At 38.0% G+C, this 17,377-nt stretch overlaps 1 protein-coding gene across 1 annotated transcript; it reads left to right on the top strand.

Annotated features, from left to right (window-relative positions):
* Positions 1-864: 864 nt before the first annotated feature.
* On the top strand, positions 865-15,069 carry cyth4b (cytohesin 4b). Its single transcript, XM_074688968.1, has 13 exons — positions 865-1,006; positions 4,000-4,082; positions 4,247-4,311; positions 6,135-6,201; positions 7,519-7,637; positions 7,998-8,078; positions 9,597-9,709; positions 9,984-10,132; positions 10,596-10,707; positions 11,122-11,198; positions 11,934-12,005; positions 12,435-12,589; positions 14,193-15,069. Exons 1-13 carry the CDS (start codon positions 988-990, stop codon positions 14,272-14,274), a joined length of 1,194 nt encoding a protein of 397 aa, XP_074545069.1. The 5' UTR covers positions 865-987; the 3' UTR covers positions 14,275-15,069.
* Positions 15,070-17,377: the final 2,308 nt, after the last annotated feature.

Genomic DNA, 17,377 nt, shown 5'->3' with positions numbered 1-17,377 from the left:
TTTCCTGCGCATGGGAAAACCTCATGGAGTGTGACCTAGACCAATAGGCCACCTGCGCTCCAATTATTCATCTTTTCTTGTTTACTGTTTATTTTAGTTTGTTTGTCCATATGATCGCTTTGAAAATTCTAACTTTTTGTTTGTCTTTAAACTGTGTGGCGTTTTCTCATGATACTTCAATAAGAATTGTAAAGTAAGTTCTCCTTCTTGTCTTTAATCTGTTATTTACTCAGGCTCATTAGGACCTTCACTAACTGTATGCTTATCAATTGCTTGCTTTGTTCATTTGTGCCTTGGTGTGTAAAGAAGGGGTTCTAAATTTGAGTTATTTGTGTTTTATTTATTTATTTACAAATTGCTGTCTCAATCATTTATACCAAAGCATCAAATGATCACTGAATAGCAGCACTGCTGATAAATTTCAGGGACGTCAAACATCTTACAAGCTTCCTTGTTTCAAATTTTACTTCCTGACTTGCACACTGTTGCAAGTTTCATTGTCTAACCAAGTTTCTAAACCGCTCTAATGACGAATGTACCGGTGTTGTAATAAATCTGAGGTCTACCAGATGTCATATTAAATCCTTAAACGCATGTTGAGAAACTTTTTGTTGTATTGTATGTGTTGGGCTGCTCTCTCCTCTCTGTGAAGTGCTTCTGTTAAATATGCAGATGAAGTATTGTCTAGTCTTTGACATCTGTTACGGTGGAGAGACGTCAAAAAATTCTAAAAATCTGCCAACCCTTCAGTTTTTCACGGTCCACCCAGTAGGCTTTATTTTGAAGTTGGTCACACTTCTCTTCCTTTTTCTGTATGTTGATGTAAGTCCTTTGGCAGATGAGGAAGAGGTGGAGTCAAACAAAACATCTACTTCATTCAAGTATTACTGCACCACAGACTGATGTAGTCTAAGTTATCTGCATTGCCTGAGCAAACTCTATGTACCGCTCAAGAATTGATCATATTTATTTTCTTCTTGGATATAAATGACTGATTGCCAAATGGGTAAGCTCTGATTTTCTTTCTCTGTTTTGTTTCCATAGGAATTAAGACTTGATTTCAGAATTTTATTAAGAAAATATTTATTATCTTTTATTTTCTGTTTGCAGATTTAAATGTTTTTTTCTGAAATTGAAAAATAACACACCTCCCCATGGTATATTAGCTGAGTGACACTATTAATCCGCAAAACTGTCCTTGTATTCATTACTACATACAATGAGATATGTCACTTTTCCATTCATGCTGTTTTACATGGTACTTTTTAGCTCAAAAATGTCACTTTTTGGATTTGAATTGTGTCAAAATTGCTGGTACTTTTTGAAGTATTTACTTTTATAAAGCATGGTTGTGGGTACACTGCTCATGTGAAAACTGTGAGAAACAAAGCATGGGTCACACAGTGTGAGCTTCAGTCAAAATAGGGAAGAGGCAGTCACACTTAAAACACAGGACCACACGCCACTGACTTTAATATAAAAAACAGAAGTTGCTAAATTTAGTTTAAGGCTAAACAACCCACCTTTAGAGTCAAGCCTTTTCCTGTTTGTTTATGGTGGTGGGTCAGATTAAAACACAAAATCGGAGATCTTCGATGATTTTTTTTTTTTTTTTTTTTGCGTGTCAGCTTTCTTGCACAAGATGTGTAAAAGGAAGGGTGGGGAAGTCGCAGCTCACATTTGGTAATTTCACACCGGGGTCATGGTCGGTGAGGATGAAACTTTGGTGCTTGGCTAAACTGTTAAATGTCTGTCATGAGGAGGAATTTTTCTTGACTCTGCAACAGGGGCCGCTAGAGAGCTCATACTCTGTGTGTACTTTTACAGGCAGAGAAAAACAAAAAAAAAAATACCTGACCTGTGTTTATTTTAAAATCCTCTATGCTGATGATAAAAGTATTTATATTACCTCTGTTTCTGCAATGTGAGAGCCACTCTCTGCTTTCTGAGGTTAAAATTGGCCCCTTCATATTGCCTTCAGCTCTCTATATGCAAAAGCTGTGGCAACCACTTTAGCGTTCACAGTTGACAGACTTGCTTGCAGCTACTGAAGCAATGCTTCATTTATAACTTATGTGAAACATTTAACCTGTTTGTAATCTTGTTTTGTTTTTAATCTTGCCTTACTGTCGCACTTTGAATTCATTTTGATGAAAAGTGCTTTACAATTTTTTTTTATTATCATTATTTTATTTTATTTTTCTTATTATTACTTCATGCTGAATTTGATGTTGAGACATTGATTCAAGTAAAAGTTGCTTGTCAAAGTGATGCTGTTGGAGGATAACATGAGAAAGGATAACATTTCTTTGCATTAAAAAGATCCTGATGTCACATTACAACATCAATCATATATTAAAAAAATAGCTGCTGATAGCGAGAGAATAGTTCTGGCTTTGCATTGTTGAACCGCTGTGCATATGTTAAAGATAGTCCTCCGACACTGACGACCATGCTGTGGCCACCAAGAGGTTCAGCTCGCCTTTGTGAATGTTTGTATTCAGCAAGTACATTCAGTCTGACATGCTGCGACCAAAATTATTACTGTGAGAGTAGACAAACAAACAAGCCCCCACCCCCCATAAATAAATAAATAAATAAATATATATATATATATATATATATATATATATATATATATATATATATATATATATATATATATATATATAAATATATATATATATATATATATATATATATATATATATATATATATTTATATATATATATATATATATATATATATATATATATATATATATATGGAGTTTGTATGTTCTTCCCTTGCATGCGTGGGTTCTCTCCAAGTACTCTGGCTTCCTCCCACAGTCCAAAAACATGCTCATCAGGTTAATTGGTCACTTTAAATTGCCCGAAGGTGTGAGTGTGTGTGAAAGGTTATCTGTCTGTCTGTGTCAGCCCTGTGATTGACTGGCAAACTAGTCCAGGGTGTACCTTGCCTCTTGCCCGAAGGCAGCTGGGATAGGCTACAGCCACCCTTGACCCTGAACAGGGTAAGCGGTTCAGAAAATGAGTGAATGATGAATGAATGAATGAAATAAAAAACTTGAACATCAATCGGATGCATCAGTTTACCCAAGCTACCTTGATCTTAGACCCATTAGTAAAGCAGTAATGCTCATTTCTCTATCGGCACACACTGTACAGGTGGTGATATTTTTTCTAACTCAGCAGCTTCGAAAATATAAAGATCATGAGTTTGTCCAATTAGGGTCACAGCCCAGGTGACTGACAGATCTGCTGCCCTATAGAGATTAGTTGGTTGCTATTTCCAGTATTGCCCCCACATACAATCAGCTTTATTACTTTGCTCAGGATCAGTAGATGAGGTCACAGAGCCTAAGTCCATATATGATACACTCTATGATCAAAACTTAACAGCCCTATCTGTAAACTTATAACTGTGAAAATAACAGCATTCAGTAGTGCAATTTTTTGTATTAAGCATGGAATCAAGCATCAAGAATCCCTGTATGTAATTTAAGGTCAAGCACGTTTGTCGATGGATCTTTTTGTTACCAAGCAACTTGTAACTTGCTTTAAAAAGCAGTCAGTGAACCTACTGTAGAAGCTCCATGGATTTTTATGATTCATAATGCATCAGCTTTCAAAGACACTGTAATGTGGGAGTAGATGGTGGTTTACAGTGGGGAAGTTCTTCCACTGAGCCAGTTAGCTGATATCTTGTGATTTTCAAACTCGTATCTGAGGTCATATTCTGTGGTTACAGATATCTTTCCAGTGAAAACCACACCACCTGTCTAACACACGTTTTCAAGAAAACTTTTTGAGCTCTGGTTTTTTTTGAATAAAACCACAATTACACTGTTTTTAGGTTTATATAATCATTTAGCACAACAGGTCTGTCAATGGAATACCAGAGAGGATACTGTTTTATGTTTCTTTATGTTTCTTTTGAGCTTCAATACCTTCAGACTGGATGTAACTAAAGTCACTTTGATCTTATTTTTGCAGTTTCCCCAGATTTCACAGCAGATGAGAGGATGGAGATCGAGAAAATCAAGACGTATAAGAAAGACCTCCTAGATGACATTCAGGTAAAACCAAATATTTACACAGATGCTCTATAATTATACATGCCAGTTTTAATATATTGTACACTGTTGGGTCTTATTGGGAAAAATAGCAGTTTTTGCTCTTTAAAGACTGAGTAAACACGTGCTAAAGACCTAAGACCTGTCTTTCATTCTGCCCTCTCCAGAAGTTAAAGATGGAGATAGACAACGTCATGGCAGGAATCCTCAGCTTTGAGCATGCAGAGGAAAAGTGAGTCTGAATCTTAAAAACACCCAAGCCTGTCTGACAAACCACTCATTCTCTTCTGTCTATGAGAACTCCCACAAAAATCTCCCACTTTACTTCTCTGTGGCATATGATTCAGTTTCACTATTACATTTGTTTGCAACACTTTCGCCCACCTCTTAGTTACTGAGTAAATACAACTTTAGGGAACTTAAAGTAGTAACCTTGGAGCATTAAAGGATGTAGTTTAAACAGATAAAACTGTGTTTGTTGCATCAAGCCCTGAAAAAAAAAAAAAAAAAAATATATATATATATATATATATATATATATATATATATATATATATATATATATATATATATATATATATATATATATATATATCAGTGTCGAACCGTGAGTACTACAGCTGGGCCTTCACCTCAGCCCTCACAGCCCAGAAAAGAAATCATCGCGGAAAAAAGTAGTTAACAAAAAACATTTTCATTGAATAAATAAAATAAAAATAAAAAAGAGGCTTTACATAAAACAATGACTAACATTATTAAGTGAGTTTACAAAACTTAATTTAATAACCTAAAATGATGAAGAAAATGTCTTTAGTTTTTATCTTTGTCAATCTGTGTCATACATAACATCGTTACTTTTACCCATCGAGAGTACTGGCAGGCTGCCAACACTCCTGAATATGGAGGGAGTCTCCCATTTTTTAAACCCCTTCTCTGTCTGTTCTCCTGGCTTGTGATTTCTCCTGATTGTTCCCCAACTTTAAGTATACTCCTGTGATCGCTAATATTTTTTGAAAGTGAATCAAGTCCCGTACTTGGGCGTTATATCAAAAACTCAAAAACCATCCACCCCCTCCCTCTTAGTTGGTTTTATCCAAAGACGCTGCAGGAGACCTCAGAGACGGAGACAGATAACTGTGCTGCACTTGTTGATATGAAGAGTTTATCACAGCCTTAGCTGTTTTCTATCTTTCTTTTTTGGTGTTGACATGTCGTGAGTTAAACTAACGTAGCTCTGCTCTAACGTAGCATCCTCTCCAATCAGGAGAATCTGGAGCAGCGTGAATCATATAGTTAGAAGGCTGACTCTGGAATAGTGAAACGTGTGTCGTTGTGAAGTTTTCTGTCTTCGGTGTGTGATGCGCATACGCGCTGCGTGTGTACGCGACAGCGCTCTCTCTTAAGAACAGGGGAGAGTTCAGGTGGAGGAGACTGACTGAGCCAGTGAAAGAGAGGATAATTCAAACAACAGTGTCCCTTACAGTGCCCGTGATAGATGAAGTATTAAGACATATACACTCGCACTCGCACGACCAGATGAAAATTTTACTCGCACACGCTGAAAAAATGCTAACAAGCAAGCCACAACTTCGCTCGTCTTCTGCCATTCCTCTCACCGCTCTCACCACTGTTCGGACTTCACGAAGGCCTATGCTCTTCTGTTTTTGTCCCGCCCCCCAAAAAATCAAATCGTGATTGGTCAATTTTTCTGTCTCTCTCCAAACCAAAACACAGCCTGGCCTTCGTGAAGTCCTAACCACTAAACTAGCCAGCAAACTGGGCTACCGATAGAGATAACATGTTTCAAGACAGTAACCCTTTCATTGCTGAAGTGAACTTTGCAGTACACTTAATTTCAAAACTTTCATGATGTATTAAATGTATTTTATTCAGCTAAATGAGAAATCATATATATAGAGATGATACGTATATTTTTTGGTCCAGATTTTTTTAAGGCCTTCTCTGAAGGCCTAGAAGTCCCTGAAGGTTCCCCACTGATATATATATGATTAATCATTAATTATTTGAATTTCTACAATTTTGATTTCCCCGCAGCAAGAACATAGAGAGGAGCAAACAGTTCTCAAATGGGAAGAAGAAATTCAACATGGACCCCAAAAAGGTGAGTTAAGGATAGTGTGCACTTGTGTGTTAGATATTAACGACACACAAATTAACAAAGTGAACATTTTTCAGATAGACTGTTGATAAATATGCTGTTTATGCTGTTATAAAATTCTGTCTTAAGACTAATACAGAGTTTTTAAAAAGACATACACCTCACCAAGCGTCTGTGAGCATTTCTTTTTATTTGGTCCTTCAGTAAGCAACTCTAGCTGGTCGACTTCCTCTCCTAAACCACACTAGAAGCTGTTAGTCAGTAAGCTGACGTTGTTGCTTTTTCAGAGCAGTTTCTGTGGTTTTAATGGCACGTCATGCTGTTAAAGATTTGCAGCACAAAGGTTTAAGTATCACTACTATGCTTAATGGGGCCTGTCTGATAGAGGTCAGTGTACTGGGTTTACTGAATGATAAAGTAGGACCTAAATTGCTCAACGTCTAGGTTGTGTTAAAGGAGCAAAACAGACTAAGTATAAATTATATGTTTAGATTGTTGTCAAATCACGGGTGTGATAATCATTTAGCTTTTATTTACTCAGAATGAGCCCCCCCCCTGCATACTCTGCATCTGGTGAGAGGGGGGTAAAGGCAGATTTTCAGTCTGATCACATAATATCGCTGGATATTTTTACTTTGACACACTGTATCTTTAGTTTTAATGTGACCCCAAAGCATTTCTAAATCTTCATAAGAGGGTTGGATACCCAAGTAAGCTCCAAAATTTTACTCAAACTTAAAGTTCAGATACAACCAAAACGGCAGGAAAACATCATCAGTTATCGTTAAGAACTGCTATACAGGAAAAAACACTTATAACCCCTTCATCGATACTTCAAGAAAAAAAGTCAACCTATCTAATGTGAGAGTGAGGAAGAGGAAAAATATGTTCAAATTACATCCAGTACTTTCTTTTCTTCATAGATACAGGTACGCTTTGTTTCGCTCTGAGGCTAAAATGACACATCTGTAGCTATGAAGAAGTGAGAGTTCTTTTTCTGAACGCAATTAGGTGGAAATGTTAAGAGGTTTTCAGATTTTTATGCCCACAGCAGATTTATTTTTAACAAGTCTTTTTTTCCATGTGCTGCAATGGAGGAAAAAGAGGAAGAGAAGTTTGTTTTAAGGAATTGGTATTTGAGAAGTTGTGCACTTGTTCGATTAGATCAACCGGAGATGAGATCATTGTGAAACAAAGTGCCCTAAAACCACAGCACAGTGTGTGTTTTGTATCTCAACCACTTTTTGAAAGACTGAATATGCAATTTGTATGTGAAAACCATCAAGTTCTACAAATGTGTCTCTGTGTGTGCCAACGCAGGGGATCTCTTACTTGGTGGATAACAAGCTGCTGGACCGAAGTGCCCAATCCATCGCCGAGTTCCTTTACAAGGAGGAGGGACTGAACAAGACAGCTATTGGAGAGTTTCTTGGAGAAAGGTGAAGAGCAGGAAAGAGGAAGATAAAAAAAAAGTTGAAAAAAGAAGAGAGAGGTTTTAAAATGATGAGGAAAGGGGGTGAAAGGGTGAGGCTGAAGTAGCTACAAGAACAAGAGGGGGATGGGAGACTGAAGACCAGTGGGAGAAGGTGACTGAAGAAGGAAGAGTAGATGTAAAATTAATCAATAAAGAAGAAGAAAGGGGGAAAAATAAAAAAAAGAGAAAAAAATATTCAAAGTTAGTAAAAGAGTCAAAGAGAGAAGGGAAAGGAGTAATAAAAGGAGGAAGATAATACAGTTCAAAAAATGTAGAAGAGTACATCTTTATCTCCGGTCTCAGGTGTCTTCTTTCTATTCCACAGGGAGGAGCTCCACTTGCAGACTTTGAAGGCCTTTGTGGAGCTGCACGAGTTCTCAGACCTCAACCTGGTCCAGGCCCTCAGGTAGGCTCTTTCTACCTCCTCTCTCCCATGGGATTTATTTGTCATCATCAGTCATCCTGACACTTACACATATAGATTTTAGCTGAGGTGTGAGTTTCACAGGGACAGGAGAATGAACTAACTCAAAAATGTAGTTACCCTCTTCTTTATGAAATGTTTTGAAAACAAAAAATGGTTCCCATGGATAAAAAGAAAAGTTGGATGCCTTATTTTATCCTTGTTTCTTAACGCTTTTCCATTAAATGTGAACAATAACAGCTGTAGACCTGGTTACTTTGTTTGAGCAGATGGTTTTTACCAAATGGGTCATCCATGTTTAACTTGACTGCAGTTTATGGAGTTGATTTGGAAACTCAAATTAGAAAATTAAACCAATCATGTTTCAAAAGAACAGTGAGTCAACATCTTAACATGCACACTTAAAGTCCATGTGAGTGATCTTGAAAAAAATCTCATTTCTAGATTTATGCCTATCCATAATCCACAACATAACAACAAAAACATAAGATATCATCAGTACCAAAGTAGGATATTTCTAAATGATATTTCTCAGTTTCCCAGTTGGGAAGGATTGATTTACAGCAAGTAGTCCCTATGATAAAACCATGCCAGCCGACAAAGTTTAGTAGAAGAGAGATCTGTGTTTGTAGTCCTTTTGACTGACCCCTCATCTGACCCACTGGGTCAGTCTTCAAAGCCAATAATGTCCCCAAGGATGACATGGTGTGAACGACCCCCCACTGATCTTCTATAAGTTTTGATTTCATACTGTCACCACTGCGTGGTACAATTGAATTAATAAATAAATCAGTTAATAAATACAGGAAAGAACAAAAACATTCCATTACTGTGTGAGCTTACTTCAGTCACCACATGCTAGTTAAAGTTACAATAACTAACAATAATACAAGGTTCACCGCTGAGGTTAAAAGTTCAGTGTTACTTTACAGAGAGACTTTTTTGGGGGATGTCCTTCTAATCATTATTTTTTTTATTATCTTCCGTTATACTTACCAGTTTGATCAGTTATGTAACAGAATGATCAAGATTACAGTCAGCTACCACCCCTTCACCGCACACAGTGGCCACAGACTTGAGTCAGTTCTCGCACAGAGTCAGACAGGGACTGCTGTTTCTGTAGAGACACCACCAGACACATCAGTGGAAAAAAAAAGCCTCGCATTCGAGTCTGAGTCAGTCGAGAAAAGCATCTTTGTTTTCCAACCATGGGGTGATTTGGAATTAAACAAACTGTCCACTGGCCGCAGATCGGCTTCCTCAGACCTTAATGATGTATTTGTGATGTCATTAGGGTGGTCTCTAAGCATCCAACTCTGGTCTAAAAATATGAAGCCTATAGCATAAGTCGTTACAGTTTACTATTCACAACTTGGTCTAAGTATTTCTGAAAATGCATGGTGGGAATGCTAGCTCATTGGCTGCAAAATGTACGCCTGTCAACTCAAACATGAATATGTTACACGTTGTGTTAAATGTTGTTCTTCTTGTGTGGGACAGGCAGTTTCTGTGGAGTTTTCGCCTGCCAGGTGAGGCCCAGAAGATTGACCGCATGATGGAGGCTTTTGCTACACGCTACTGTGACTGCAACACCGATGTGTTCCAGTCTACAGGTGAGCTTCCGTAAATACATCTGTCCTTTCGATTAGGCAGGCCTAATCACAAGTGTGTGAGAAAATGCACGCTCTCAATGTGGATACATTTCAGTGACCACAACATCTCCGTGTCTCTCTCTCTTTAAACCTTTGTGACTTTCATTTCCTCCTTTTCTTTCATGTCTTTCTTTACTGACTCTGAATTTAAGTGAGCTATGTTTCTTAGAATTTGATGATGACTATTTTTACTTCCTCTTTTTGAGTTGTGTGTTAATTTCCTCTCCAACACCAGACACGTGCTACATCCTGTCATTTGCCATCATCATGCTCAACACCAGCCTGCACAACCCCAATGTGAAGGACAAGACCACTCTGGAGCGCTTCATCTCCATGAACAGAGGCATCAACAACGGGGAGAATCTACCCGATGACCTGCTCTCGGTGAGACCTGCCAGCCAATCACAGAGCACAAACTAGACAACAGGAAGTCATAAATCAAATGATAACAAATTGAGGAGAAACTTGGGATTCTCTGGATCTTGATAAATCAAAACAAAATACTGCTTTTTGGAGGATTAGCTGGAACAAATTTACATCTTACTTCAAACTGTTGGTCACTGTCACTTTTTCCTCCTTAGATACCGCTGACATTATCTCACATCACATGGAACAGAAACACATACACGCATTACCACATGTAGCTTGTTCTCAGGCTCAGTAACCACCCACAGGTCGGTGATCAGTGGTCCAGGGAGGGTAGTGACACATAATGTGGGCTGAAGACAGGGGTGTTGTGTCCCACTCTGCTTACTCAGTGTCACTTTGAACTGAAATCACGCACAGACACGTTGGTGCATTTGGTCGCAAACAATTTGAAAAAACATTTTTTCTCCTTTCTATGTAGAAACTGTATGAGAGCATTCACAACGAGCCTTTCAAGATCCCAGAGGATGATGGGAATGATCTCACGCACACTTTCTTCAACCCTGACAGAGAAGGCTGGCTCCTCAAACTAGGTAACATATCTGCAAATCAGTCACTTGATAAATTAATGACAGCGAAAATCTAACTTAATTATTCACATAATGGTTGAGTGCGGTTGAAAAGAAATGGCCAACATTTTGAGGTTAAGTTAGGAATATTAAAAACATAGCGCTCTGTTCTACTTAAAGCTGTAACACAAGGCTAAAAGCAGGAAATTACAGAGGAAGCAGTCAGAGAATGACCCAACAGTGGAGTATACCTTCATGTGCTTGCGCGCAAACCTCATCACATGAGGCTGAGAAGAAGTTCAGTCGCCAAAAAGAAAAACCTAATGACCTCTAATATGATCTGCTGGTTGTACAGTTTTATAACTTTGAATTCTTTTTGGTTTTATTTAAAAATAATGGCATTAACGTCTTTAAACTTTGCTTCATCTTGGATCACAGGAGGTCGGGTTAAGACATGGAAAAGGAGGTGGTTCATCCTGACCGACAACTGCCTATACTACTTTGAGTTCACCACTGTAAGGCTCTCACAATCTTGATCTAAAACCTTCCCTCTGATCACTTTATTCCTTTTTACTATAATCAGCTTACAGGCCTACATAAGTCTCATTTATCCCAAATTTAATTGCAATGTTGTCTATGCGGATGTAGAAAAACTTCGCTCTGTTACCTTTAAGTAATTTCATTGCTGTTTTACAATGTAATTTTACTTGTTTCAAGTATTTCTATTGAGTATCTAGCGATTTTTTTTTTTAACTTTTTAATGATGGTTATAATGACCTTGTTGGTTTGTTTTTGAAGGAGTACTGTTAACAGTTAACACTAATTAAATCTCAACCTAGTATACACAAACAAGGTGCTGGAGAAAATCCAGCTCACATATGTGTTTATCTCTAATGTGAAACTGATTTATACATTCTCATATACTTTCCATCACATTTCTTTGACATAATTGGCTTCTGATACAACTGAAGAGCTAGAAATGAAGGGAAGTTTCTTTTTTTCTTTTTTTCTAGCCTCCATTGCTCTTTGAATATTAATGCAACATAAACAAATTGCAAGAATCCCCATTTGATGATTCAAGTCACAGAGTATAGCAGCTAATCTATTCACCCCCCCCCCCACCAACCTACTAACAGTACGGGCTGTCAAGAGTCCACAGCATGAGTTTGGCCAAACACAATAATATATTATTGTACCCGAAATCATCAATGACTCTTTTACCCTCATCTCTTGCCTTCCTGTTTCTGCAGGACAAAGAGCCCAGAGGCATCATTCCCCTGGAGAACCTGTGCGTGAGAGAAGTGCCATATCCTCGCAAGCCGGTAAGATTAGACTGAGACTGAGACTAGGCCTTAACGTTTATCGAGAACTAAGATGTGATGTCTTACCAAGTCAAGATTTTTGTTCTACCTACAATTTCAATTAAATCTTGAATGAATGGGTCTCAAACAGGTGTGTTCTAGAAAAACTTTAAGTGTTTCAACCACTGTGGTAAAAAAAGGGAATTATTGGCAGCATCTGTTTGTGGCTTTTCTGGGTTCCTGTCTCAGTTATATCTTTCTGTAGATACAAGTTATCTTTAAAAACTGAAGAATCTACATTCTTCACTTGAACTGCACTTCTGCATCTTTTGAGACTGGTGTTGTAACAAAACATCTTTGTCAGTAATGTAGCAGTCTCTGAATGTCATACTAATGTTTGAAGAAACGTAATAATGTTTGATCAACTTACTTCTCTGGTGTGACGTGTAGTACTGTCTGGAGCTGTACAACCCAAACAGTCGCGGGCAGAAGATCAAAGCTTGCAAAACAGAGACAGACGGCAGAGTGGTGGAGGGGAAGCACCAGTCCTATACCATCTGTGCAGCGAGCGCAGAGGAGAGAGACTCCTGGATCGAGGCCATCAGGTCAGACCAAAAACAGATGCACACAAACATATTTGTATGTGATGATACATAACCAGAAATATCAATTACATTAGGTAGAATTTCTCACCAGCTCTATATTTCTGTAACTTCTCTATATTTTTAAGGACTTAATTAAGCTGTTCCCATTCTTAACGTTCTTATGTCAGCTACCCCTAAGTACTGCAGCACTAAGCTCTGTGGTTTTAGGGTAAAAAACATCAGTCCACACCCAACATCACAGCTGGGGGAAGTCAGGTGTGTCTCTTCAGCTTGAAACCACGAACAGAGATGATGAGATCCGTATTTAACTATGAGACACAGTGATCACATTTCAATTCAATGTAAATTTAGCTGGAATTTTATCTTCATGGATTGATAGTAATGATTGTCACATTGATTTGGTGATTTTAAATTCGTAAAAACATTCTGACTCTGACAACTTGACATTGCTTAACATCCCCATTCACATATGAAGTATTCAGGCAATCAGTCAATTTCTTTACGCCGTCTCTGATAAAATGAACCTCTACAAAGAGTTCCACGTCAGTCCACCGGCTGCTAACAAGACCACCGCACTACGCTCCAAAGTGGGACCTAAACGCGGGTGTGGGTGGCACCCCCCACACGCACAAATAGATACTCATGGTAAAAAAAAAAAAAGCCTCCACAGAGCTCCACTCCTCTGATTAGCCAGACCTCAAGAGGCCTGCCTGGGGCAGAGCTATGGGAGCTATTGGCAGAACTTTGTATTTAGTTTGTGACCCAGCCCTACCAATGTGTCATGAACCAAATCCTTATGCAAAAACATCAAATCCTTATGCAAAAACATCCCAAAGATTTTGTGGTTTATTTTTATTTATTTATTTATTTTTTACTTTTATTTTTATTTATTTATTTATTTATTTATTTACTTATTTACTTAATTATTTTTTATCTATTTTATTCTACTTTTCACACGTCATTTTCAGCAGTTAAGTGACAGATTCAAGGATTTCTATGACATGAAAATCTGCACCTGTTTATGATATACATCCATCATGCTGACGTTTAACTCATGTATAAAATATGGGAGAGGAAACCCCTTTTTTAACCTTTGACTCTTAGTTCTCAGATGTGATGGGGCGGAGGGCCTTGGTCAGAAAAAAGAAAAAGAAAAGCACTGTGTCTTGATGTAAAAAAGGTTTCATTCATTCATTCATTCATTTTTTTATGTATTTATTCTGATTTTTATGGTAGCCAAAACAGTGATGTTGCTAGCCAAAAAGCAAGACATGAGTACTTTGCCTTAAATTGTTTTTTAATTAGTCAGTCATTAAGTAAGTGGATAAGCAAGTGAGGCATTAAGTAACGATACAAGTAAGGGAAGAGGAAGGAATGCAGGAAGCAAAATAATAAATCATCAAAGAAGTAGATGAATGAAACAGCCCTAAACTCAAAACCCCTGTCAGTAAATGTTCATGTGAAGGACCACACGTTTGTGGTCAACGGTCTTTCAGAGGACAGTCCTCAAAAATAATGAATTTTTACAAACACACGCAGACACATACACGTGCACACACAAACTCTGCTGCCTCATAATTTTGATCTTTGTCACTTCAAACAGAGCAAGCATCACCAAGGATCCCTTCTATGACTTGGTCTCAGTCCGGAAAAAGAAGGTGATAAACCAAGCTCCTCAGGACTAAGTGGCCTACTGCCCCTTCATGGACATGTATAGTGCTTCCCCACGGCGGGATGTGTGTGTACTCCTTTAAGCAGCAAATAACCCAGATGTGAGAGGACACTGGAGGCTAGACTCTGATGGTAAACGTGTCTAGTCTAAAAGAAGGACTTCTCTTTCCGCTTCTGTTTTTGCTGACTGAACATAAGCCTGTCAAGGGTGAAAAAACAGTGACTGATTTTTGGTGCTCTCACTGTTGTCGTGACAAGCTGCAAGAAGATCGTGAGCTGAAATGTTGTTGAAATGAACTGAAACTTTGTCTGCACGTGTCAGGGCATATCTATTTTCAGAATCTTGCCATGTAGTTATTGCAGTGTCGAAAACCTTCTAATATGAAACATAAACTCTGGGTTGCTTTTTCCTATATAAGCCACAAGATTTAACTTCCAGAGTCAGGAAGAGAAACTAAGTCTCACTGGATATTTCTCAGCTTCCTAAAAATTCTCATTAGGCTGAAAAATGAACACATGAAAGTAAATAAAAAAAACAAAACAACTCATGTCCACCCTTTTTTCCTGCCTAACAGAAGGCTAAGGCTTTAATTTTGTATATACTGTGTTACTTTCCAACACTGTAGGAGAGAAATTGTGATGTTGTTGTATAGTTTCTAATATTTCATAGATGACCTAGAATATCTGTTTTCATAAGACCAAGCAGGCTTCATTGTCATCTACTTTTGTAGCAATACATTAAGTGCAATATGCATACTATCCACTTTGATTTCACTGCAAAATGTACACTGTAAATGAGATGTAATTGTAATGAGTTTATATATTTAATAAAGAAAGTATTCAAATCTGTATTGACATGCAGACTGGATCCTGTTTTTGGCTTTGGTTTTGACAGCTGTGTTTTAGTTGAATGCACTCTGAAACCAAAAGACCACACCTCACTTCCTTATTTACTGCCTCCAAGTTTGTATGTGTATGTCAAGATGCTCATCTCACACGCTTAGTGAGGAACTTTGAAGGTGAAGCACTTCAACTCATGTTGTGGTTTAGTGCACAAAAAGATGTGTAGAAATCGAAGTTTGTCAAATAACACAACTTGGGCAGTTTCCTTTGACCTAGTTTATGTGATAGACACTGATATACATCTGTTAGTTTCAACTGAGCAGTGTGATTGGACCAGGAAGGCTTGTCTGACTACAGACATGGAGCTGTGTGCATCACTCTGCTGACAGACTGTATCCACCTTGACTACTTTAAACTGGCATATCTAAATCACACAAAATAACCCCTATTTGACTGGTTTCATGGCAATTAAATAAACTATTAAAAAAAGAAGTTGATGTTCTGAAGCAACCATGACCACAAGTAGCATTTGAGCAGGAGAATATTTGCCTCACTTTACACAATGTAGTTTAGCGGCTTTGTGGGGCCATACACTGTTTATACAGTGGACAGTACAAATGCTATTCCAAGTGAAGCCAGAACTTTGAGAAATAACAGATGGAAAATTTGTCAAAATCAAACAAAACAAGACAAAACAAACAACAACAACAACAACCAAAAAATTAAAATACACCCTAAATCCAACATGAGTCCTGCACCTGCAGTGATCCAACTGCTGCAGATTTGTCAAGTGCATCCCTCCGTTTAAAGGTATTTCATGTGCATTAACACATGACACAGCAGTATAAATTCATTGGAATTTAATTGTTTTGACATTTTGACTGTATTCATTTTAATCTCATGTAATAAATACAAATGTGTTTCCACACATCCAAACAGACCCACACAATCAGGCCAGGTTCGGACAGCCACTCTCCTTCTAAATGACTCAGACTTAAGTAAAGAGGAAGCAACTCAGATTCATCTCTAGTGACTCGGACTTGCCTCAAACTTAAAAACTGAGCACTCGAGAATGAATTCGAACTCAAAGTTTGGTGACCTGACCGCAACACTGGCTGCCGAGTGTCCAAACTCCACCTGAAGAGACCACATATCATCAAGATGTGGGATTTCTTCAAAAGCTCCAGGGTTAGAAAATTCTAATAGCTCATTTCATATATTTCTGATAGCTAATGGTAGTACCTGTTTGGTTTGACAAGTCGCAAGGTAACGGTCGACAAAGTTACACTTCATTATCTATTTAACTTTAACTAGGGGTGTGTGATGTCACTCTCTTGTTTCTGATAGAGTCTTAATTTTTACTGCAAAACAACTCTTCTGCATAAGCCTTATTTTAGGGTCTGGGATTGGCGTTTGGGTTTGATTTTTTTTTTCAAGGGGGCCATGTCCACATCTCATTTAATCTTAAATAAAAAGTTGATTGCAAAACGGATTTATTTAAAGCCTGACTGCTGATTAACTACACTTGAGCGTATCAATCTACAGTTTCATAAGTTTAATTATAGACAGAAAATTCAAAAAGAAATACAAGATGTTATCCAAATTGGGCCACATACTTTTTTTACTTAGCACTTTAAACTTAACAACTATTTTAAAAACATTATATCCTCACTGACAAGCTCTAACTTAAATTTGGCAAAAATGAGTTATTTAGTTTTGTGCTTATTGTTTAGAAAAAAGTACCCAGTAAAAATAACTCGACCTGATTGCTGCTTGCAGTCTTTCAGTAAAGCCTGTCTATAAATTGTAGCAAGGACGCCTCTTCCTGCTGCATCTCTTACTTCCTGTTTCAGTGTTGCACCACATCCCCCACCTACCTCTCCCCACAACAGCTCCCTGCAGGCCTGTGGTGGTTCTCTGGGTGTTCGCTAACAGCTGGTCCTCAGAGAAGACAAACAGAAGAAGACAGAACAATGGAGGCATCTAGTGGAGAGTTTGAGAAGAGCAATTATCAGCATCCAACTGCAACGCTATAGAAGTCTACAGTGCCTCACCACTGGAGGGAGCTCTCATCAAAGGGATGCCAGAAGTGAGGCGTATGACCGTCAGTCACTTTCATTCTGAAATCTAAGCCTCATACATGTTACAATTATTGTTTCTTTCTCTTACAAAACACACAAAAAATTAGAGTGAGGCCTCTTTACTCACAGAAGCAAGTAACAGGACAGTCAAGAAGACTGACTGCAGTAATTTATTTTAATGTTACTGCTGCCA

The sequence above is a fragment of the Halichoeres trimaculatus genome, unplaced genomic scaffold (assembly GCF_033239565.1).
Source record: "Halichoeres trimaculatus isolate MK-OKI-2021-1 unplaced genomic scaffold, fHalTri1.1 fHalTri1_scaffold_2, whole genome shotgun sequence".
Lineage (NCBI taxonomy): Eukaryota > Metazoa > Chordata > Actinopteri > Labriformes > Labridae > Halichoeres > Halichoeres trimaculatus.
This window is presented reverse-complemented; position numbering and strand designations above follow the sequence as displayed.

What these genes read in the sequence shown, in the direction of transcription:
- cyth4b (XM_074688968.1), top strand. An exon ending in TTTGAGCATGCAGAGGAAAA is followed by an intron (nt 4,312 to 6,134) that starts GTGAGTCTGAAT and finishes ATTTCCCCGCAG; the next exon opens with CAAGAACATAGAGAGGAGCA. An exon ending in TGCCATATCCTCGCAAGCCG is followed by an intron (nt 12,006 to 12,434) that starts GTAAGATTAGAC and finishes TGTGACGTGTAG; the next exon opens with TACTGTCTGGAGCTGTACAA.